This window comes from Chiloscyllium plagiosum, chromosome 12 (assembly GCF_004010195.1).
Source record: "Chiloscyllium plagiosum isolate BGI_BamShark_2017 chromosome 12, ASM401019v2, whole genome shotgun sequence".
NCBI lineage: Eukaryota > Metazoa > Chordata > Chondrichthyes > Orectolobiformes > Hemiscylliidae > Chiloscyllium > Chiloscyllium plagiosum.
In genome coordinates, this window is record NC_057721.1 from 73,493,004 (window position 1) to 73,515,937 (window position 22,934).

The window sequence follows — 22,934 nt, forward strand, 5'->3', positions numbered from 1 at the left end:
GGACATTGACAGGATTCAGAGATGGGCTGAGAGGTGGCAGATGGAGTTCAACCTGGATAAATGCGAGGTGATGCATTTTGGAAGGTCGAATGTGAAAGCTGAGTACAGGATAGGATACTTGGTAGTGTGGAGGAACAGAGGGATCTTGGTGTGCAGGTACATAGATCCCTTAAAATGGCCACCCAAGTGGACAGGGTTGTTAAGCAAGCATATGGTGTTTTGGCTTTCATTAACAGGGGTATTGAGTTTAAGAGTCGTGAGATGTTGTTGCAGCTCTATAAAACTTTGGTTAAACCTCACTTGGAATACTGCTTCCAGTTCTGGTCGCCCTATTATAAGAAAGATGTGGATGCTTTGGAGCGGGTTCAGAGGAGGTTTACCAGGATGCTGCCTGGACTGAGGGCTTATCTTATGAAGAGAGGTTGACTGAGCTCGGACTTTTTCATTGGAGAAAAGAAGAAGAGGGGACCTAATTGAGGTATACAAGATAATGAGAGGCATAGATAGAGTCGATAGCCAGAGACTATTTCCCAGGGCAGAAATGACTAACACGAGGGGTCATAGTTTTAAGCTGGTTGGAGGAAAGTATAGAGAGGATGTCAGAGGCGGGTTCTTTACACAGAGAGTTGTGAGAGCATGGAATGCGTTGCCAGCAGCAGTTATGGAGGCAGGATCACTGGGGACATTTAAGAGACTCCTGGACATGCATATGGTCACAGAAATTTGAGGGTGCATACACGAGGATCAGTGATCGGCACAACATCGTGGGCTGAAGGGCCTGTTCTGTGCTGTACTGTTCTATGTTCTAAATTGGTGAGGATGAAGCCAAGCAGGATTCCCCTCCCATTGGTTCTATTGCTGATAGAAGAGAGGAAGGAACCTTTCCCCATGGTGGAGGGATCAATGGAGGCATAGATTTAAGGTAAGAGAAAGGCAGTTTGGAGGGAATGTGAGGAAAAGCATTTTAACCAGAGGGAGGTGGGAATCTGGAACTCACTGCTTGTGAGGGTGGTAGAGGCAGAAAGCCTCATAACATTGAAGCAGCATTTAGATAGACACTTGCAATGCCAAGGCATGAAAAGTGTGGCGCTGGAAAAGCACAGGAGGTTAGGCCGCATCCGAGGAGCAGGAGCATCGACATTTCGGGCACAAACCCTTCATCAGGAAAGTGGCCACATTCCTGATGAAGAGCTTATGCCCAAAATGTCGATTCTCCTGCTCCTCAGAGGCTGCCTGACCTGCCGTCCTTTTCCAGCACCACACTTTTTGATTCTGATCTCCAGCATCTGCAGTCCTCACTTTCTCCCAATGCCAAAGCGCTGGAAAATGGGATTAAAATAATTAGGTGCTTGTTTTTGATTGTCGCTGACTCAATGGGTTTTCCTGTGCTGTAGATCTCTCTGATGCTAGAAATAAATTTCTTTGTTTATCCGACCTAAGTGGCATCCCCCTTACTTTTGAAATAGTGCCACTGGTTCTAGACTCTCTAACCAGTGGCGAGATCTGAACTCCCATCTCTAGATTACACAGTAACCAACATAACCATTATACATGAAATATACAGCAGAAACAAGCGATGCAGCAAAACTGATCCACGCTGATGTTTTGGCTCCACTAAAGCCTGCTCGCATCCTTTTTTATTTTACTACCAGGATAACGTTCTATTCCCTTCTCTCACATATGCTTACTTGTTTCCTCTTAAAATACATCTACGCTATTCAGCTCAACTCCCTGTCAAATCAAATTACATAATCTCCCTGTACACTGGGTGAAGAAGTGCCTTTAGCATTCCCCAAGTGAATTCTTGGTGACAATCTGAATTTGATAGGCAACACTTTTGTTCTTCATTACAAACATAAATATTCTGTGGCTATTGGAATTAATAACAACCACCTGATTATTTTCGGACGAATGCCAAAACATTAATTTAATTATTTTAGAAAGCAAATGTAAGTCTATGCTGAAATTTATCAAAAGAAAAACAACACTCCTTCTGAAGTGTCAATTACTCATTCTGAAAGGTTCACTTGGAAGCATCCCACAGCGGAGGCTCTTGTCATTTTCAAACAACCAAATGATTAAAAGATCAACACACAATAGAATACATCAGTGATGACAGTCTGAATCTGACTCAATCTGATAGCATGAAAAGGTCTTCTTCTGGCGTTGAATCCGAGGGATGTGCATCAGTCTTAACTTATATTTAGCAGGTATAAGTAACCGCTTCAAGGGATTGCTGTGCACAACATCCTAACCATTCCCACAGCTGCAGTCATGTGCAAACACATTGTTTGAACAATAAGCAAAGCTTAGATTTCAGATTTACATGGCAAACTGGAAAGAATAATTGAACATGAGCCCATAACACCAAAAATTCCAAAACCTCAAATAACACAATCTCCGTCACTGTATATACATGGAGTCAAATATAAAAATGGTAAAAATGCAAAAGTAAGTTCCCAAAACATCTTGGAATTCTATGACAATAATGGAATCAGCAAGGGGATTTATTACATATTACATAAAATGTTAGACAAATAACAAGATACACAAAATATCTTCCCCTCCTAACGCAGCAAGATGTATTGAGTTAAGTACTCACGTTGGTCAATAGTAACGGTTGCAATTTCACCTGTCTGTTCTTGGCTTGCTAACACATCTGTAAAGTAGAAACAGACTTCATTAATTCAAAGAACCAAAGAATTTTAATCCTCTTCTGGAGGAACATCTACTTCACAGTTGGCCCAAATTCAAACTGCAATTCTGCTAAAGGTACAAGATTTTACATTACCAGTGAATGTACTACCTTCAGTTACAGTTCTGTGCTAAGTTAGGTGTTCAGCAGGGATGACTGAGATGCTAGAAAAGGGTCAACATTGGAGGCTTCAAGGGGTTCAACTTGAAGAACCAATCAGGGTTACAGCAAGAGGAAGACTGCACACCCATGCATGCACACACCTCTATTTGACAACAGCTCCCAAATATATGACCTCCACCATCTACAAGAGATGTCAAAACCCTACTGTTTTCAAGTTCTTTTTCATGTCTCAGTACCTGATTGTGAAAAAATGTGATCGTCATTGGATCAAAATCCCAAGAAAGCAATGAATGTAATCTGATTAGGAGTGAGAGAGTAACCTCATCACACTGACTGAAATGGTGTCAGCACAACACTACCTTCTCAAAGCTGAAAAATGTGTTGCTGGAAAAGTGCAACAGGTCAGGCAGCATCCAAGGAGCAGGAGAATCGATGTTTCAGGCATAAGCCCTTCTTCAGGCAATTAAAGATGGATAATGGGCCAAAAGGCCTCTTCTGTTCTGTATGATTCTATGAAGTATGCATGGCTATTGAGCTGGGACAGGGTCAGGCTCCACTGCACATCTAAATTTAAACAACCTATTAACATCATGATCTTTGTTCTTACCCATTAACCCAGGGAATCAGATAAAACTGATTATACAAAACTAAATATGAAATAGGTGAGGGAGAGTGAGCAAGAAAAAGATAAATGGGACAAGATAGAAAGAAAACAAGATTTTGAATTTAATGGAAAGAAACAGGAGTCTGAACGTATGGTTTGTTTTTGTTCACTCGTGACATATGGGTGTCACTGGCTAAGCAAGTGCCAATTGCTAATTGCCAATCTTAAATTACCCTCCAGAAGGTGATGGTGATTTACAGTCTACCCAGCTACACTGTTAGTGCTGTTCGGCAGTTTCAGGCTAGTAACCCGGTGACAGTGAAGGAATGGAAGCATAGTTGCAATTCAGGATGGTTTACACTTTACAGGGCAAATTGCATTGATGGCGTTTCCATGTATCTGGTGACCTTGTTCTTCTTGGCCTTTTGGAAGGTACTGTTAGACGAGCCTTGGTGAGTTACTGCAGTGCATCACATAGCTGGCACACACTGCTGTCACAGTGCATTACTGAATATCGAAGACAGTGGATAGGATGTCGATCAAGCAGCTGCTTTATCCTAGTTAGTGTCGTGCTGGAGTGTTGTTCGAGGTGTGACCATTCAGTGGAATGTATTCCATATTCCATCAAATGTTTGACAGGTGCCTTTTAGATGACTAACAGGCACTGGCAATCAGGAGGTGAATTATTCATTGCAGAATTCTCAGTTTCTGACTTGTTCTTGTAGTTAGAGTATTTATATTGCTGGCCTAGTTTCAGTTTCTGCAAATTGATAATGAGGGATTCAACAATGGTAATGCCATTGAACATCAAGTAGTAAAGGTTAGATTCTCATTGTTCTAGGACTTGTGTGACAGGAATGTTAATTGCCACTAATTAGTCTGAGCCTGATTACTATCCAGGTCATGCTGCATTTGAAGATGTTGGTCGAAGAGTGTGGAGCTGGACAAGCACAGCAGGTCAGGCAGCATCCGAGGAGCAGGATGGACGTTTTGGACATAAGCTCTTCATCAGGAATGAGGCTTGTGGCCCAAGGAGCTGAGAGATAAATGGAAGGCGGGGGTGGCGAGGAAGGTAGCTGGGAATGTCATAGGTAAATGAAGTGGGGGTGAAGGTGATAGGTCAGAGAGGAGGGTGGAGCAGATAGGTGGGAAGGAAGATGGACAGGTAGGACAGTTCAAGAGGGTGGTGCCAAGTTGGAAGTTTGGATCTGGGACAAGGTGACAGGAGGAGAAATGAGGAAACTGGTGAAATCCACATGGATCCCGTGTGGTTGGAGGTTCCCAAGATAGAAGATGAAGCATTCTTCCTCCAGGTGTCGGGTAGTTAGGGTTTAGCGGTGAAGGCGACCCAGCACTTGCATGTCCTTGGTGGAGTTCTGACCTTTACGCTCCACCGTCCTCTCTGAACACCCCATCCCCACGTATCGCTCAGTGCCCTAAGGCCACAAGTCTCATTCCTGACGAAGGGCTTATGCTCAAAATGTTGATTTTCCTGCTCCTCGGACGCTACCTGACCGGCTGTGCTTTTCCAGCTCCACATTCGTCGACTGTGATCTCCAGCATCTGTAATCCTCACTTTCTCCTGCATTTCAATATGACCTGCTTCAGTGTCTGAGAAATTGCAAATGGTGAGCGAACACTGTGCAACTATCAGCAAACAGTCCACTTTTGGTGATTTGTTGGCTAACAATATTCCTGGCTAAAAGCAGGACACAGCCTGTGTCAGTTTGATTGCTGGTGAAACAATTTGACTCTCTGTGAAAGTAAGTTCAGGTGATCAAGATTTTAATCTTCAGTCAGCTGGCAAGAACACAGTCTAGGATTTACTCACACTTTCTCAGCAATTCCAAATGGCTCCAAAGAATTTCTCCTTTTGGTACTCTCTGCAGGAATTCCTCCTGGCTCAGGGCACACAGGTCTTTCCCCAGAACGTTCAGCTCTTTGATATCCACGTCAATCATGGTAAACTCTTTCATTACCCAGATGGCCCAATGCAACACCTGGTCTGCCGACCACTGAACTGGATCTGAAGCATAAAAGTACAGACAACAACTAGATGAAGTGCATTTGAATGCCCTATCTGAAAGCACAGCTTTTGAAGAATAATTTCGTAACCTGCAATTGTAACACAGTTCATAGAATACCCAACACAGGCATGAAGTGTGGTGATGCTGCAAGTAGATTCATTAAAAACTTCACCAGGGAAATGAAAGGCAGGAAAGAAACATTCCACTGAAGCTTCACAAATACGAGGAAGGAGGTTATCTTAACCTACTAAATAATAACATTTGATTTCAGTAAACACAAGGAACAAATCCTGCCCCTGCAAACAGGCAGAATGTTTTTGATGAAACCAAAAGGAAACCCAGAGCAGTGACACTAGATATATTCTGCACTATAATCAGTGTGACAGTTGTGGTCTTTGTTTAAAATTGGTGATAAATGCATGAAGAATTTCCTTCCCACTGAAATACATATTCTTCTTTGGGTGTTCCTCGAGACAGAGGATGATTTATGATATATTAACCGTTCCCTTGCAACACACTGGGGGGAGTTTTAACCCACGCGATAGCGATCTAATCTGCTGCCTGATGACAGTTGCAAGAATCAGAGGAGAGCCCATGCCCCACACTGCCCTGACAGCTACCAAGTGAGCACTCGGAGTTGTTAGTTATGCGTTTATCAGAGACTTGGGTGAAGGACAAAGGTGAGCGAGGTGGGTGGGGAGTTGGGAGGGACAAGGGCTGCCAGGAGGAAGGACATGGATGTGACTGGGTTGAGTCCCACCATCAGACACCAAAAGTCTTTGACTGAGGATGCTCCCCCTCCCTAGCCAAGAACTCAAGCAAACTATAACAGAGTTTGCTTTCTGGTTTGTGGGAAGAACCCACCCTACAATATGTCACCATTAACTGTGACCTGAAGGTCTCAATTTAAGGACCTCAACTGATTGAAGGATGGCTATTGACATGTATTTCTGCTCTGGGCTTATTTGGGTTAGAAGTGGGAAGATGGTGGGCTTTCTATTCTATTAAATTCTCTCCACTACCAACTCCCCTCTGGGTAGGGCATCAAATTCCTCCCTGTGGGTATAACTACACCCCATGGAGTGCAGCAGTTCAAGAAGGTGGTTCATCACCATCCTATCAAGGGTAATTAGTGATGGACAATAAATGCTGGTCTTGCCAGAAATGTTAACATCCCAAGAAGTTAGAAGTATCGGTAATCCAACGAGCCATTTTCAACTTTGTGACTTTTGAGCTAATCAATGCAGTATCTGCAATGCCAACTCTGATTCGAAAGCAAGATAGGACAAAACTAAGTGAGAACCTGATGTCCTGACCTGTATGGTTGCAGTTACATTTTTGCTTTATTGGCCTGGTCTTTCAAACACATGGTTGTGCAAAACAGGAACAGAAGCAGACTGTTTAGGCCCTTGAACCTATCCAACTATTGAGATCATGGCTAATTTGTTTCTATTTTGAATTCCACATTACCATCCACGTGATAACGTTTTTTTGCTTATTAAGAAGCTGCTTTAACTCGGAGATCATTAAATAACCCTGTCACATTTCACAATACAATCTGAACATAAGCTGCTCTCTGGGCGGTTCCAAAATGTTCTGCTCTACGAAACGCTTGAACGCAGTCTAGCAACTTTGCACCCAGGCTAATATTGCCAATCTGATTTTTCCAGTTTATAGGTAGGTTCAACTCACTCATGATTATTGCCATACCTTTGTCATGAGTACTCAAGATTGCATCCTGTATAGTTTGTGCTACATTGTGGTTACTGTTACGGGCCCTACAGACAACATCTACTAGTGACTTCTTTCCTCTAGTACTCCTCACACGCAACAAGTGATTCCAGATCCTGAGTTCCTAACAGAAGGTCATAATCTAACTATTGCACCAATCCCACTCTTGGTCTTAACAACTTGGAATTTAAATATATACATCAGGAACTGGAGATAAAGCTGGGTAATTTTCACAACACAGATCAGGCACGAACATGTTGACACTTGCCGAGAGGTAGGTCATGTTATGGAGCTCTAGGATGCAGCTGATTTTGATGAGTCACTCTGGAAATAAATTGTTGAAAATCCTACAGGGCTTTCAAAAAGCAAAGTGGACCAAAACAAGCATTTTCTAAATTGAAGGTTTGGCTTTAATCCCCCTCTTTCATCCCCTGCCAAGTGGTTGACTCATTGTTGGCGCACAGTTTCCTAGGTGTCAGTCATCATTTGATACCATGTTCAATTGCCCATTATGTGCGCCTTTGGCTGTGACAGTCAGCTGACCATCTGACTATGACAGCCTGTGTAACAAAACTCGATTCTGACATCAAATGCATTGTCAGTGACAGTTGCTTGCTGCTTGTCCTTGTCTGGGGCAATGAGACCAAGTGAAACACCTCAAACCTGCTTAATATTTGCAGCTCAGCAAACTCTTATGGAGTGTGAGGAGAACAGCATTTCAATGTGATGCTTCAGCAGAATAGCACGGTACCTTTAAATACTAACGCACTCTGCTTGAGTGCTAGGATCTGGGTTAATGCTGCATTACACACTAGACAGCAAGCTGCTGACTTCAACTCAGATATTATGATACAGTCGGAAGTGAAAGATCTGTGTTTTACCACAATAGATTAAAATTAGCACTCATTTAGTCATATTGACCATCAACTGTCACTTGGGGTAGAAAGAATTTCCAGTCCATCCCCTTGTCTTAGGAAATACCATGAATTTGAGAAGAGGACAGGAAGAGAAATCTAGAATAATGTCCTAATTCCGACTAAAAATAACTCTAGATCAAATGCCTTAGGAGGTGACATTTGGAAAATGTTTACAGTCGGTTAGTTTTCAATATTATATGAACTAAACTGGGTATTTAATTACAAATTGTTGTCATTCTGGTAAATTAATCGAAGTTTTTAAATAGTGAAAACTATTCAATGTAGACATAAAAGAGAGAGCTTGCTAGTTACAAGGTCCTGCTTTATAAGACTTCAGACAGATTTATGCCTGGATCACAGCCTGAAATTACATCCAAATGGCTAATCTCATTCAGGAAGTCCCTGTAAATTTGACATTGAGTAAAAAATGCCAAACAAGTATAATAGAAGGGTTTCTTCTCTTCTCACAATGGACATGATGTTGACGTTATACTTTTTGTTTTATTTTTCTTGTGGGATGTTGACATCACTGGCAAAAAATTTGTTGCCCATTCCTGATTGCCCTGGAAATGGACGTGGTGAGCTGCCTTCTTGAATTGTTGTAAACTTTCCGGTATGTTATATCTGTAGCATAGCTAGGTAAGGAGTTCCAGGAACAAGCACAGAAAATGCTGGAACAACTCAGTAGGTCTGGATTCATCTGTGGAAAGAGAAACAGAGTTAATGTTTCGAGTCTGATGTGACTCTTCTTCAGAACTCGTGAATGTAGGTGGGAAGAGACCAAATGAAGGCTGGGGAGGTAATGTAATGTAATGTAAAAACTCGTGAATGTAGGTGGGAAGAGACCAAATGAAGGCTGGGGAGGAGTGAGGAAATTGAGTCAAAATAGGAAGAATCAAATTCAGTGGGGCAGAAACAGTATGTAAATTTCTTTGCAATTCTGCAGTGTCGTAACTCAGAAGCCACTTAACAGACATAGAAGCCCCAATTTGCAACAAGTTTACAGACCCATTACAGTTTTTGCTGTGATTTCCTGCACATTTCAGCTAGTTTAAAAACTTACTGCAAGAAGCTGCGGTGATCTGCTTATTTGTGTCCTGCTTGGAATAAATTTTTAGCAAAAGACATGGTTGTTTTTGTCACAGTCAGATGCAACTCTTACCTTTTGTGGGTTGCTCTGCTCCACCTAGTGGTGGCACTGACAATCACATCAGCCTTACAAAAAAACGAGAAAACACAGCCCACTTATACATCTCAACAATTTGCTACAACATGGAGCAGTGGAGGAAAACAGCATTCACACATTTCCTGAGAATCTAAGTAACTTCTGGTAAAGAAAGAGAAAGATAGGTTAATAGGTCGAGATGAAGGAAGGTGGTTGATGTGAAACAGTCACTGGCATAAACCAGTTGGGACTGAACGTCCCATTTCTGAACTGAAATGCTGCTTACACACAATTCTACGTGAAGTCAATTTCCTACCATATGGTATTCCAAGATGCTCCTGCTCTTTCCGATAACCCTCGAGGGCTGCTGCCCATCGTGTCACTTGCTCAGATGTCTCGTCTGGTATAGCTGTCAGTTGTTTTGAGCCGTCCAATGTGATCACTTGTGCTTCCTCCACAAGCTGGGCCTCGGCACCTGCATGGTGTGCCGCATCAGGATCGATGACAACCTCAACTGTTTCAACCGGCTTCACAATCTCCAGGATGTTGAGCTTCGGCTCCACTCCTGCTAAACGTAACAATCCTTAACGACCAACAATCAGATAAGACAACCACCCTAAACCCCCACCCCCTTCAACAAGGGATAAACAAATAGTCAAACTACAGGATTACCTTAATAAATTTGCATGTAACTGGCAGATTAACTGTGCAAATAAAAGTGAGGTGGGGGATGAACAAGGAATCTTTTTCAAAATAAAAAGCTACAAAGAGTAGAGGAGTAATGTTAACAGATAAATCACAAGAAGTAAGGTGACAAGGTTGTAAAGATAACAAGGACTGAGCTTTATTTCGAGAGAGGATTAAACATGTAAGTGCCTTCAGTCAGAATGTATTTGCCGAGTGCCTCAGACACCATCATCACCAATCCTGGGTATGTCCTGTTCTACCAACAGGACAGGTCCTTTGCAGGTGGTGGCATAGCATTATACAATTGGAAGGAAGTTGCCCTGGGAGTCCTCCCACATGACTCTGGACTTAAATAGTATTACGGCCATCAGATCAACACAGGCAAGAAACCTCCTGCCGATTACCACCTACTGATCACCAAACCGTTTCCGTTTGGCAGGGAGACTAGGACCCATGGGCACAGCCGTAGAATTTGAGCGGGTCAATTTAGAATGGAAATAAGGAGACATTTCTTCAGCCAGACAGTGGTGGGCCTGTGGAATTCATTGCCACGGAGCAGTGGAGGCTGGGATGTTAAATGTCTTCAAGGCAGAATTGATCAATTCTTGATCTCACAAGGAATTAAGGGCTACAGGGTGAGTGCGGGTAAGTGGAGTTGAAATGCTCATCAGCTATGATTGAAATGGAGTAGACTCAATGGGCCGAATGGCCTTACTTCCACTCCTATGCCTTATGGTCGTAAACCCCAATCCTTCTCTCTGTTAAACACCACTATGAAGTTGCACTGATGGAGGCAAGAGTAGCTTGGTAGCATACTATGGACTGATGTCATAGCTGCTAGACTAGGCCTGTAGCATGTGGTGAGACAAGGGATAAAATATAGCTGACCTCATCCGCACGAACCTACTTGGAGTAGATACACCTGCCCATGATAGTATCAGTAGGAGTGACTGTTGTACCGTATGGCCTTTGTGAATTCTAAGTCCATCTTCAGATCAATGATACCCTTCATCATGCCACGTGGCACGACTACCATGCTGAATGAGATAGACTTCAAACACATCTAGCAACTCAAGATAAGGCACCCAGGAGGCTCTTTGGGCCATGAGCAGAATTCTATTAATTCGCAATGCAGAATCTTATGCCACTGCATATGCCCCCGTTCTTTCACTACCATCCAGTGGAAGGTCAATCCTGGTTCAATGAAAAATATAGGAGGGCATGCCAGGAGAAGCACTACCAGGAATGTCTTAAACAAAAGTGAACTGTCAACCTGGTCAAGTACAACACAGGAACTCTGTGCATGCCAAGCACATAGCAGTGTGTGACAGACAGGGCTAATGATCCCACAATCAGACTTGCCACATCCAGCTGTGAATTGTTTTAGGCAAATGGATGAAAAAAAACACTTAAGGTACTGCTTCCAGAAACATCCTAATCCTCAAAGACTGAGGAGCCCAGCACGTCAGTGCAAAAGATTAGGCTAACATTTGCAAGCATCTTCATCCAGAAATGCAGAGTCCGAGATCCAGCTCTGACTACCTCTGGAACTCGCCAGCATCACCAATGCCAGCCAGCAACAACTCATTCCACGTGACATCAAGGAATGGTTGAAAATTATCAACTGCTACAAAGTCTATTAGCACTAACTACATTCTGGCAACAGTATTGAAAGCTTGTGTTTCAGAACTTGTCACACCCCTAGACAAACTGTTTCAATACAGCTTCAACTCAGGAGAAAGTGAGGACTGCAGATGCTGGAGATTAGAGTTGAAAAATGTGTTGCTGGAAAAGCGCAGCAGGTCAAGGAGCAGGAGAATCAACGTGTCAGGCATAAGCCCTTCTTCAACTTCAACTCAGGCACCTACCGACAGTGTGGAAAATAGGTCAGATATGTCGTGTTCATTAAAACACGACAAATCTAACCTGACTAAACAGTCCACTCACCATCATCCACAAATGGGGGAACGTGTTGATAACAATGTTATGAAGTGTCACTTAGAGTCATAGAGATGTACAACACGAAAACAGACCCTTCGGTCCAACTCATCCATGCCGATCAGATATCCCAACCCAATCTAGTCCCAACTGCCAGCACCTGGATCCATTGTGGGCGGCACGATGGCACAGTGGTTAGCACTGCTGCCTCACAGCGCCAGAGACCCGGGTTCAATTCCCGCCTCAGGCGACTGACTGTGTGGAGTTTGCACGCTCTCCCCATGTCTGCGTGGGTTTCCTCCGGGTGCTCCGGTTTCCTCCCACAGTCCAAAGATGTGCAGGTCAGATGAATTGGCCATGCTAAATTGCCCGTAGTGTTAGGTAAGGGGTAAATGTAGGGGTATAGGTGGGTTACGCTTCGGCGGGTCGGTGTGGACTTGTTGGGTCGAAGGGCCTGTTTCCACACTGTAATGTAATCTAATCTAACCCTCCAAACCCTTCCTATTCATACACCCATTCAGATGCCTTTTAAATGTTGCAATTGTACCAGCCTCTACCACTTCCTCTGGCAGCTCATTCCATACACGTACCACCCTCAGCATGAAACAATTGCCCTTTAGGTTTCTTTTATATCTTTCCTCTTTCACCTTAAATCTATGGCCTCTAGTTCTGAACTCCCCCACCCCAGGGAAAAGACCTTGTCTATTTATCCTATCCAAGCCCCTTTTGACTTCATAAACCTCTAAGGTCACCCCTCGGCCTCCGACGCTCCAGGGAAAACAGCCCCAGGCTATTCAACCTCTTCCCTACAGCTCAAACCCTCCAAACATGACAACATCCTTGTAAAACTTTTCTGAACCTTTTCAAGTTTCACAACTTCCTTCTGATAAGAAGGAGAACAGAATTGCATGCAATATTCCAACAGTGGCCAAACCAATGTCCTGCACAGCTGCAACATGACCTCTCAACTCCTGTACTCAGTACTCTGACCAATAAAGGAAAGCATACCAAATGCCTTCTTCACTATCCTATCTACCTGTGACTCCACTTTCAAGGAGCTATGAACCTGCGCTCCAAAGACTCTTTGTTCAGCAACACTCCCTCAGACCTTACCATTAAGTGTATAAGTTCTGCTAAGATTTGCTTTCCCAAAATGCACCACCTCGCATTTATCTGAATTAAACTCCATCTGCCACTCCTCAGCCCATTGGCTCATCTGATCAAGATCCTGTTGTAATCTGAGGTAACCCTCTTCACTGTCCACTACACCTCCAATTTTGGTGACTTCTGCAAACTTACTAACTGTACCTCTTATGCTCACATCCGAATCATTTATATAAATGATAAAAAGTAGAGGACCAGCACCGATCCCTGTGGCACTCCACTGGTTACAGGCCTCCAGTTTGAAAAATAACCCTCCACCACCTGCCTCTGTCTTCTACATTTGAGCCAGTTCTGTCTCCAAATGGCGAGTCTTCCCTGTATTCCATGAGATCTAACCTTGCTAATCAGTCTCCCATTGGAACCTTGTCGAATGCCTTACTGATGTCTATGTAGATCACGTCCACCGCTCTACCCTCATCAATCCTCTTTGTTACTTCTTCAAAAAACTCAATCGTTTGTGAGACATGATTTCCCACACACAAAGCCATGTTGACTATCCCTAATCAGCCCTTGCCTTTCCAAATACATGTACATCCTGTCCCTCAGGATTCCCTCCAACAACTTGCTCACCACCGACGTCAGACTCACTAGTCTATAGTTCCCTGGCTTGTCCCCATCACCTTTCTTAAATAGTGGCACCACGTTAGCCAACTTCCAGTCTTTCGGCACCTCACCTGTGACTATTGATGATACAAGTATCTCAGCAAGAGGGCCAGCAATCATGTTGACTTAGTCAATAATAACTGTCCACCGTGCTGAGTTTGGGCTTTGCCCAGTCCATTCAGCCCCTGACCTCACTATAGCCTTGGTCCAAACATGGACAAAACTCCAGGTGGGAGACATGGATGGCTGCCCTTTTTCATCAAGGCAGCACCTGACCAAGCACCATTTGTGACTCCTCGGATACTGAAGCAATCCATGTAGTAAGATGTGGACAATATCCAGACTGGGCAAATTACTGGCAAGTAACAATCTCACATACCGTTGTCAACAAGACAGGAGACAATCACTGCCCCTCGACAATTCAATGGTGTTTCCATCATTGAATCCCTCCGCATTAACAACTTAGTGCTAACCACTGACCCAAAACTAAACTGGAAGGCGCCATATAAATACAATGGCAACAAGAGTAGCTCAGAAATCTGCTTCTGACTCCCCGAAAACTGTCCACCGTACACAAGGCACAGATCAGGAGCATGACGGAATACTCTCCATTGCCTGGATGATTCCAGCTCCAACAATACTGAACAGTCTTGACACCAACCAGGTCAAAGCAGACTACTCGACTGGCACCCCATCCACCATCATACATATTCACTCCCTTGCACAGATGCAGCAGTACGTACCACCTACAAGACGCACTGCAGCAACTCACCAAGGCTCTTCCAACAGAACCTTCCAAACCCATAATCGCTACCACTCAGAAGGACCAGAGCAGCAAATACATGGGAACACCATCATCAGTAAGCTCCCCTCCATACCATCAAACTTTTGTCTTATTCACTCATGGGATTTGGGTTTTGCTGGCCGAACCAGTATTTATTGCCAATCCTTATTTATCGAGTCATACAGCACAGAAACAGGTCCTCCGGCCCACCACATCTATGCCGACCAACAAACACCAAACCACACTAATCCCATTTCACTGAATCTGGTTCATTGCCGGCTATACCCTGGCAGTTTGAGTGCTTATCGAGATGGGAGTATGTCTGCCTCACCACCCCCTCAGGCAGCACAGTCTATATTTCTACAACTTTTTTTCTCTCTACAGATCTGCTCTAAACCACCTTAAACCTATGCTCTCCATTCTTAGACATGCTTGCCATGGGGGTAAGGATCTCATGATCTACTCTCTCTGTGACTCTCATAATTTTGTATACCTCAATCAGATGCCCCCTCCCCTTCTCAACCTCCTCTGCTCCAAGGTAAACAAACCCAGCCTGTCCAGTCTCTCTTAACTGAGACTTTCCAGCCCAGGTAACATCCTGGTGAATCACGTTACTTTTGAGAAGGTGGTGATGAGTTGGTGGCTACTTGGAAATATACTGCCACTCCTTCATGATCTCTGGACCAACTCCTGGAACTTGCTTCCTATCAGTACTATGGTGAACCACATCACTTGGACTGCAGTGGTTTGGGAAGGTAGCTCATCGCCTGAGCATCTTCAGGACAATTATTGATAGGCAGCAAAAAGGTAGCCTAGCCCTAACCCGTTCATCCACATCCTATGAATGAATAAGATGAAAGATATACTTTTGAGGCTAGATAAAGAGGAATAGGAGGAGACTTATGTTGACCAATAGATGGAATGGTCAGTTTCAATGATGTATACAGAGGAACTTGGATTATCTGAAGGACACGGGCAGGGAGAATTTCTTTCGGTTAAATGAATTCCAGATAATCGAATGTCGGATAACATAATTTAGCCGAGCATTGGGACCTTGCGATCTTGCCAGATAATCCGATATTCAGATAAACGAGGCTCCTCTGTATTCTAAACAAGACAACACAGTATCAACAGACGAAACAGCAGGGTCAGTTTCTGGTTTTGGTCAAGCTAACTGATCCCATCTAGGCTTCTGAGTTTTTGCAGGCCCTCTACCATGGCCTCAGTGCTCCGAGGGTCCGCAGTGGGCGAGGAGAGGTGGCTAAACTGGTGGGAATTGTAAAACGAATTCAAATACTATAGGAAAAAGTCTAGGAAACATCAAAAGCTGATCTTTCATCTGCCTGGCAACCAGACGTGGCAAAGGTAGAAATTTAACTTGGGGCTATCACCAGTAGCCCACTGACACAGGATTATCAGCACATTAAGCTGGCATTCCAAACAAGCTCCTAATGCAGGTCCAGTAAGGCTCTTGACAGCTGGAGGGAGGAGGGTGATGAGGAGGCAGAGTAAAAAAAAACGAAAGAAAAAAAAAAATCAATCTGGGAATATTCCAAACATTTCTGATTGCAATCAATCAATCAGTCTGGTTAGATCATGCTTCCTGAATAGGAAAAAAATGTAAATCTTGAGCACAGAATGCAATGCAAGGTCAAGCTGTTACAAGTTTTAGACCAAATTTACCTTGTCTGGAAATGACTTCCACGCTGAGCTGAACAGTGCCATCAGTTTTCACTCCTTGGTCAAACAAACTACGATTAGGATCCAGCTAAAATGTAAGATGACAAAGCAAGAAACATTCTTTGATTCGCAGGGCATTCCAAGTCTAATTCATCTGATGTTATTCTACAGTAGAAGGAAAAGTTGATGATTATTAATATTGAAACTTGAAATGAAGTAGAAGCTAAACCACTGTCCATATCACAAAAGAGAAAATGGCGACTTGAGTACTCTCTACTGGAAAAGGGACATTAAAAAGAGTGCTGGGAAGAGTGGCCTGTAGCTAGTATCGCAGTGAGGCAGTCTGGGAGAGTGGTGTGTAGTCAGTATCGCAGTGAGGCAGTCTGGGAAGAGTGGCCTGTAGCTAGTATCGCAGTGAGGCAGTCTGGGAAGTGTGGCCTGTAGCTAGTATCGCAGTGAGGCAGTCTGGGAAGAGTGGCCTGTAGCTAGTATCGCAGTGAGGCAGTCTGGGAAGAGTGGCCTGTAGCTAGTATCGCAGAGAGGCAGTCTGGGAAGAGTGGCCTGTAGCTAGTATCGCAGTGAGGCAGTCTGGGAAGAGTGGCCTGTAGTCAGTATCGCAGTGAGGCAGTCAGGGAAGAAATAAAATTGGGGTGGCTCAGTGGTTAGCATTGCTGCCTCACAGTGCCAGGGATCCAGGTTCAATTCCAGCCTCGGGTGACCGTGGAGTTTGCATACTCTGCATGCGTTTCCTCCGGATGCTCCAGTTTCCTCCCACAATTGAAAGATGTGCAGGTTAGGTGAATTGGCCAGTCTAAATTGCCCATAGTGTTCAGGGATGTGTAGGTTAGATGCATTAGTCAGGGGTAAATGTTGAGTAATAGGGTAGGGGAATGGGTTTGGGTGGGATACTCTGACGGTCCATGTGGACTTGTTGGGCTGTAAGGCCTGTTTCCACACTGTAGAGATTCTATGATTCTATAAGCTTCTTATCAGAAGTATCAAATGCAAAACAAGAAGCCATTATCTTTTCTCCTTTATCAACCCAGCAACGCACAAATTTAATGAAAGATGCTCAGTAAAATAATTAGAAGCATTCAAATTTACCGCACTGATGGACACAATTTGACCCATTTTCCAAGTATTCCCTCCTTGTTGAAGCAATCCAAAATCCTTTATCAAGGAATTCTGCGGCCCAGTAATGGTCCCAGTGAGGTTTATGTTAAATCTCTCCTCATCCTGACAATTTTACATTGACAATACTTCATCAGCAAACAAGGAAATCATCTTTTGTGAAAACGTTTCATAATCAGGGAAGGAAATCTGATCTGAGCTGAGCTTTATGTCTCTCCAGGCCCACAAGAATGAGACGGACTTAAAAGGCTTCCTGAAGGAGCCGACAGCTTCCAGCAGTATAAGAAAGCACAATAAATGCTGGTCTTGGCAGCTATACCCACATCCTGTTGTGAAGTTAAAAAGACATGCCATGGGAGGTGCTAAAATGGTGCTGCAGGACTCAAACAGGACAAGAGAGAAATTAATAGAAGTAACTGGTAAGAAAGAAATTAGAGGGGCCAAGAGGCCTACTCCTGTTCCTCATTTATATGTTTGTAACAAAACTGAGTCAAAGAGGCAGGTTGCGATGAACTACTGAAGCTGCAGAAGGAAACAAGAGATATAGCTTCTAGTTTCCCTGCATTATGGCAAAGGAGATGACAAAGTGGCTTTCACTCTCTATGCATAGCTCCTTGAAGCAACCAAAAAGAAAGCCCTACGAATAGATCCAGTGGATTGGCCCTTGCTGAGGAACACCTCGCACAAACAATATGGAGTAGGAATTCATCTGTGTAGGAAATTGGACAGCCATTTTCTTCCAATGTCACTGAGTGCAACACTCAAAGATATTTTGACTCTCCTAATAAAATGTTTTTAAAATCTTATTGTTTACCAGAATATCTTGCAGACAAATCTCGTGTGCTTCCAAGGAACACTGAAGACGTGGTTCTAATAGCTTCTTGAGGTTTCCAATGGGCTCATTGATATCAATGGACTGGCTCACAAACTCTGCTGTGGTGATGGTTGTTTGCTCTGCAATGCTGAAAAACAAACAGAAAGATCAAAAACTTCAAACAAAAAAAAAGTTTATTCTAGTTCATAATTAAAATTGTTCTAAAAAGTGAGCAACTGAGATTACATTTTGTGCAGGTTCCTGTAATAGAAAAATAAACCAGATATCTCGTCTCAACAACTCATCTTGGTCCTCATCTCCTATTCCGACAGGTTGCTTTTGAGTTTACGGCACTATTCAAATAGATCGTGGTCAATCAACATCTTAATTCTATTTGCCTATTGTGGCTCCATCTCGCTTAGCTAACGAAAAATGTTAAGATCCAGTGCATCTACCTCTGAGCCAGGAGGAAAGGGTTCAAATCCCACCTGCTCTAGAGGCGTACAATAATATCTCTAGACAGGCTGATTAGAAATTATTGATCTAAATTGTTATGTGTAATTTCAAAGTTTGAGGATGACAAACTTGGAGAATTGTAAACTACGAGAACGGCAGTGTAGAACTTCAAAAAGGCACCAACACTTTGGCAGAGTGGGGCATGGATTTCAAATGGAGTTCAATGCAGAGAAGTGTACAAAGAACATACTGAATAAGTAGAAAATAAAAGGGCACTGATCCAAAGGGTTTGCTGGAGCAGGGAGACGTGGGTGTTTACATATACAGATCATTAAAGAGGGGTAGGATAGGTAGAAAGAGCTGTTAATAAAGCATAACTATTCTAAGTTTCATTTATAGGGTCGTACAGTACAAGTGCAAGAAGGTTATGATGATTGTATCTAAGAGAAGGTTAGGCCTCAGATGCAGCATTGTGTGGCATTCTATTGGAAGGATGCAAATGTACTGGAGAGTGAAGAGGATGTTTAAGAAAATGGTTCCAGTGATGAGACGTTTCAGTCAGGAAGAAAAACTGAAAAAGTTGGGATTGTTTTCTTTGGAGAGTTTGATTGAAGTTTACAAAATCAGGGGTCTGGACAGAGTGGATAGGGAGAAACTGTTTGCAATTGGAAACGGGTTGAGAAGCATAGGGCATAGTTTCAGTCTTTTGCAAAAGAAGCAAATGTGAGGTGCAGATAAATACTTTTTCACATAGCAAGCAGTTCAGGCACAGAATACAATGCCTGAACTGTAGCGGAGATAGGTTCAGTTGAAGCATTTAAGGGGGCTTTTGATGATCAGTTAAATAGAACAACATATAGGGTTACAGTGAAAAAGCACGAGATTGGCAGCAGGTTAAAATGCTCAGACAGCTGTGGCAATTTCAATGGGCAGAATGGCCTCCTTCTGCACCATCACAATTCTATGATTTTTGGGGTATATAATTCCAGACTTTTACTGTTTTTATCTAACAAAAATGTGTTTCCTGATCTGAGTCCCAGTGGTCTGGTATTTATTTAAGATTAGGATGCCAGATTCTTTTTATTAAGCTGAGTGGCCAGTGATAAGCAGTACCTTTCTTGCCTGATTCTTTATTTAGACCATGCAATATAGGATTAGAATTAGGCCACTCTGCCCATTGAATTTACTCTCCATTCTGTATTGTTAAAAGATTAAATGGGAATCTCTGTCTGGACATTCATGTAATATTAAAGGGTTAAACTGCACTGCCTTTGGGTGGGGACGACAGCCATGAAAGAATGAGGATGACTATCCATTGGGGAGAAAGTGAGGGCTGCAGATGCTGGAGATCAGAGCTGAAAATGTGTTGCTGGAAAAGTGCAGCAGGTCAGGAAGGGCTTATGCCCGAAACGTCGATTCTCCTGTTCCTTGGATGATGACTATCCATTGTAAATTACACTTCATTTAGACAGTCATTTGCTATTACTCTCCTGCTATTGTCAAGTTAAACTATCAATTCAATTTCTTCCATTCAGAAATGCTTTCTGGTCAGAGGTACATCGCATCTGCATTGTCTTGGGAACTCGTTGAGTCAGGAAATCGTCTGCATAACGATTCCCCAGGATTAGGGTATCAGCATTTGCATTATCCCTGAGGATGATCTCAGCCTGCCATTGTACCTGGGGCTGCATGTGACTGTGAGGAACAGTGGGTTGTCTTGAATGGCGTATGACTGTGGGGGAGTGGACAGAGTATCTGTGAGCATTGCCACTGACTTGTATAAAGGGGATGTGTTATTTGTTGAGTGCCTCACTTTGATCCAACTTCGCACGCCTGCGAGGGGGGGCAAAGAGGGTCACCTAACTTGTACAAGCTTTAATAAACTTTAACTGTTTGCAGAAGTTGGCGTGTGCAAATTGCATCTCGTGTGCGAAATCTTGGGAAAAGAACCTAACAATTCGATCTTTGTTGATATGCTTCTCAGTTCCATTCTCCTGCCTTCTCTCTGTAACCCTTGATCCCCTTATTAATCAAGAACCTTTGTGTCTGTTTGAAGTACATTCAATGATTTGACATCAACAGCCCTCTGTAGCGATGAGATCCACAGATTCATCACTGTCTAGCTGAAGAAATTCCTCCACAGCTCAGTTCTTAAAAGGGTTGCCCCTTCAATCTGAAGCAGTGCACTCAAGTCAGAGTCTCTCCCACCAAGTGGAAACATCTTCGGCATGGCTCATTCTATCCAGGCCCCTCAGTATTCTGTAAGTTCCAATCAGATCTCCCTGCTACAACCTTCTAAACTCTGCTGCATCCCAAATGCAGAGTTCTCACCTGCTCCTCATATGACAAGCCCTTCATTCCTGGGATCATTCTTGTGAACCTCCTCAAAGGCCAGGAAATTCTTCCTTAGATATTGGGCCTAAAAGTGTTCACACCACCCCATTAGAAAGGATAAGTTTCCTTGCACCAATACCAATTAAATTATTATACTATTTTAAACATTTGGATCAAATCAACTGTCAGTCTTCAGTACACAAGGGAACATAATCCAAATACTGAAATGTTTGAGCAGAATACTGACAGATTTCTTGAAAAAAATTCTTAGAAGGTATATTGCTCACAACAGGGAAGGACTGGATATGAGACTTGTTTTAATAGGACCACTAGTAAAAAGATTTGTGGGATTTTCTAATTTGGTTTTATGACCAGAGTCAACAGCACAAAATCGGTCTCTCATCTTCACATTCGGCCTGTGTTCTAAATCAGCCGACTGGAGAACAAAGCAGAATTATCCCCAGGGCGACAAACCACAATTTGGAGGTCATGGTCAAACCTTATTGTTTAGTGCAGAGAAAAGCGAGCTTCATTCTGCATCTAAGTATACTTGCTCTGTCCTTGCTGTTGCCAAAAATGCCCTGTTTTCCAGCTACAGACAGTTCCTCTCCACAGTCAAAAACAAATTAATAATTGTTTCTATTGTTAGAAAGAAAACAAAATCAGTGAACAAAAGGAATTCTTACAAATTTCAAACAATCGCCCTGAACAGTAAGCCCATTGAGAGTGTGTTGCCTGTGGAAATGTTTCTGAGCATACCTCTCCTCTGTGCAGTGCCGTTTCTCCTCACCATCTATTTCTATTTCTATTTCTGCTGATCTCTTCGTCATGGTTGTGTGATCTGGAACTCACAATCTGTGTTTAAAATAAAATGAGAGACATTTTTCAGCAAAGAAAGTTCTGCACAATTAATCTGAGAAATGAAGCACATGTGAAGGGTTGGGACGCTGCAGAAATAAATTGAACTGTCAAAACAACTGATGTAGCAGTTTCCTACCACAGCATTATTTTATTCTCTCTACCCTCCCCAACTCTATTCTCATATTCAAGGTGCTGATTCACATTGGATTCAAGTTCCTCTTTGGAGTCCATTCTTCACATGTGACTACTTATGCATATCTTTCAGATTAGATGCTAAACCGAATCTCTCAAATGGATGTGAAATATGCTGTGGCATTATTTTGAAGAGGATCAGAGGAGTTATCCCTGGCGTCTTTCAATACTTAACCCTCAATCAAAATTAAACAAACAGATTATTTGGCCATAATCACATTGCTGGTGTAGTTGTGCTTCCCAGATGACAAAAGTGACGACATCTCAAAAGTAATTAATTAGCTGTAAAGCATTTTAGGGTGCCTCAAAGTTGTAAAAAGTGCTATAGAAATGCAAGCTGAGTCCGAAACAGCTGCAGTCATTTCAGTTGGCATGACATGGCACTGGATCACTCAGTTTATTCATGTAATGACATTATTTTAGGAGTGTGTGGAGTGGAGAGAAGACAGAACCTCAAAGACACTTTCAGACAAAACACAACTACTTACATTTCCACATCTTTGGATAGAGTAGTGCCCTCGACCTGGGATGAGGTTTAAGGCACTTTCAAACTTAATTTGCTGTTTCATGTATTTCCAGATCTACCCTCAACCAAACAATAGTAATGTTATTTTTTAGATGTCAGCTTAATGATACATCAGGCAGCTGCTGTTTGTCTTATCAAAATGTTAAAATCAGCAGCTTGTCACAAGGGGTTTAAAAAAAAACGGTTTCAGAATCTACCACGACCTCCATGGTTATAGGCAGTGATTAGCTTGGCAGTCAGTTATACTGATTGAGCAAATCCATTTTCACCGGTAGGAAATTATCTGATGTGAGCCAGGGCTACAGGTGGGGCACTTCAATTGGCTTTAGGAACAAAGAATTAACTGTTTCAAATTTCCTGATGAAGGGCTTTTGCCCGAAATGTCGATTTCAAAGCTCCTTGTATGCTGCCTGAACTGCTGTGCTCTTCCAGCACCACTAATCCAGAATCTGGTTTCCAGCATCTGCAGTCATGGTTTTTACCCTGTTTCAAATTAACCCTC

At 43.0% G+C, this 22,934-nt stretch overlaps 1 protein-coding gene across 2 annotated transcripts in view; it reads right to left on the minus strand.

Annotated features, from left to right (window-relative positions):
- The window catches only part of gabpa (GA binding protein transcription factor subunit alpha), a 51,624-nt gene that overhangs the window by 22,923 nt on the left and 5,767 nt on the right, over positions 1 to 22,934 (minus strand). The window contains exons 2-7 of one of the 2 annotated variants that reach the window (XM_043701402.1): positions 21,613 to 21,708; positions 18,064 to 18,211; positions 16,122 to 16,206; positions 9,579 to 9,827; positions 5,254 to 5,448; positions 2,603 to 2,659 (exon numbers count right to left, since the gene is read on the minus strand). In XM_043701402.1, coding sequence (XP_043557337.1) covers positions 2,603 to 2,659; positions 5,254 to 5,448; positions 9,579 to 9,827; positions 16,122 to 16,206; positions 18,064 to 18,211; positions 21,613 to 21,683 — 805 coding nt within the window. In that variant the 5' untranslated portion in view covers positions 21,684 to 21,708. Of the gene's footprint in view, positions 1 to 2,602; positions 2,660 to 5,253; positions 5,449 to 9,578; positions 9,831 to 16,121; positions 16,207 to 18,063; positions 18,212 to 21,612; positions 21,709 to 22,934 lie in introns of both variants that reach the window. The other variant, XM_043701401.1, reaches the window with a different exon arrangement.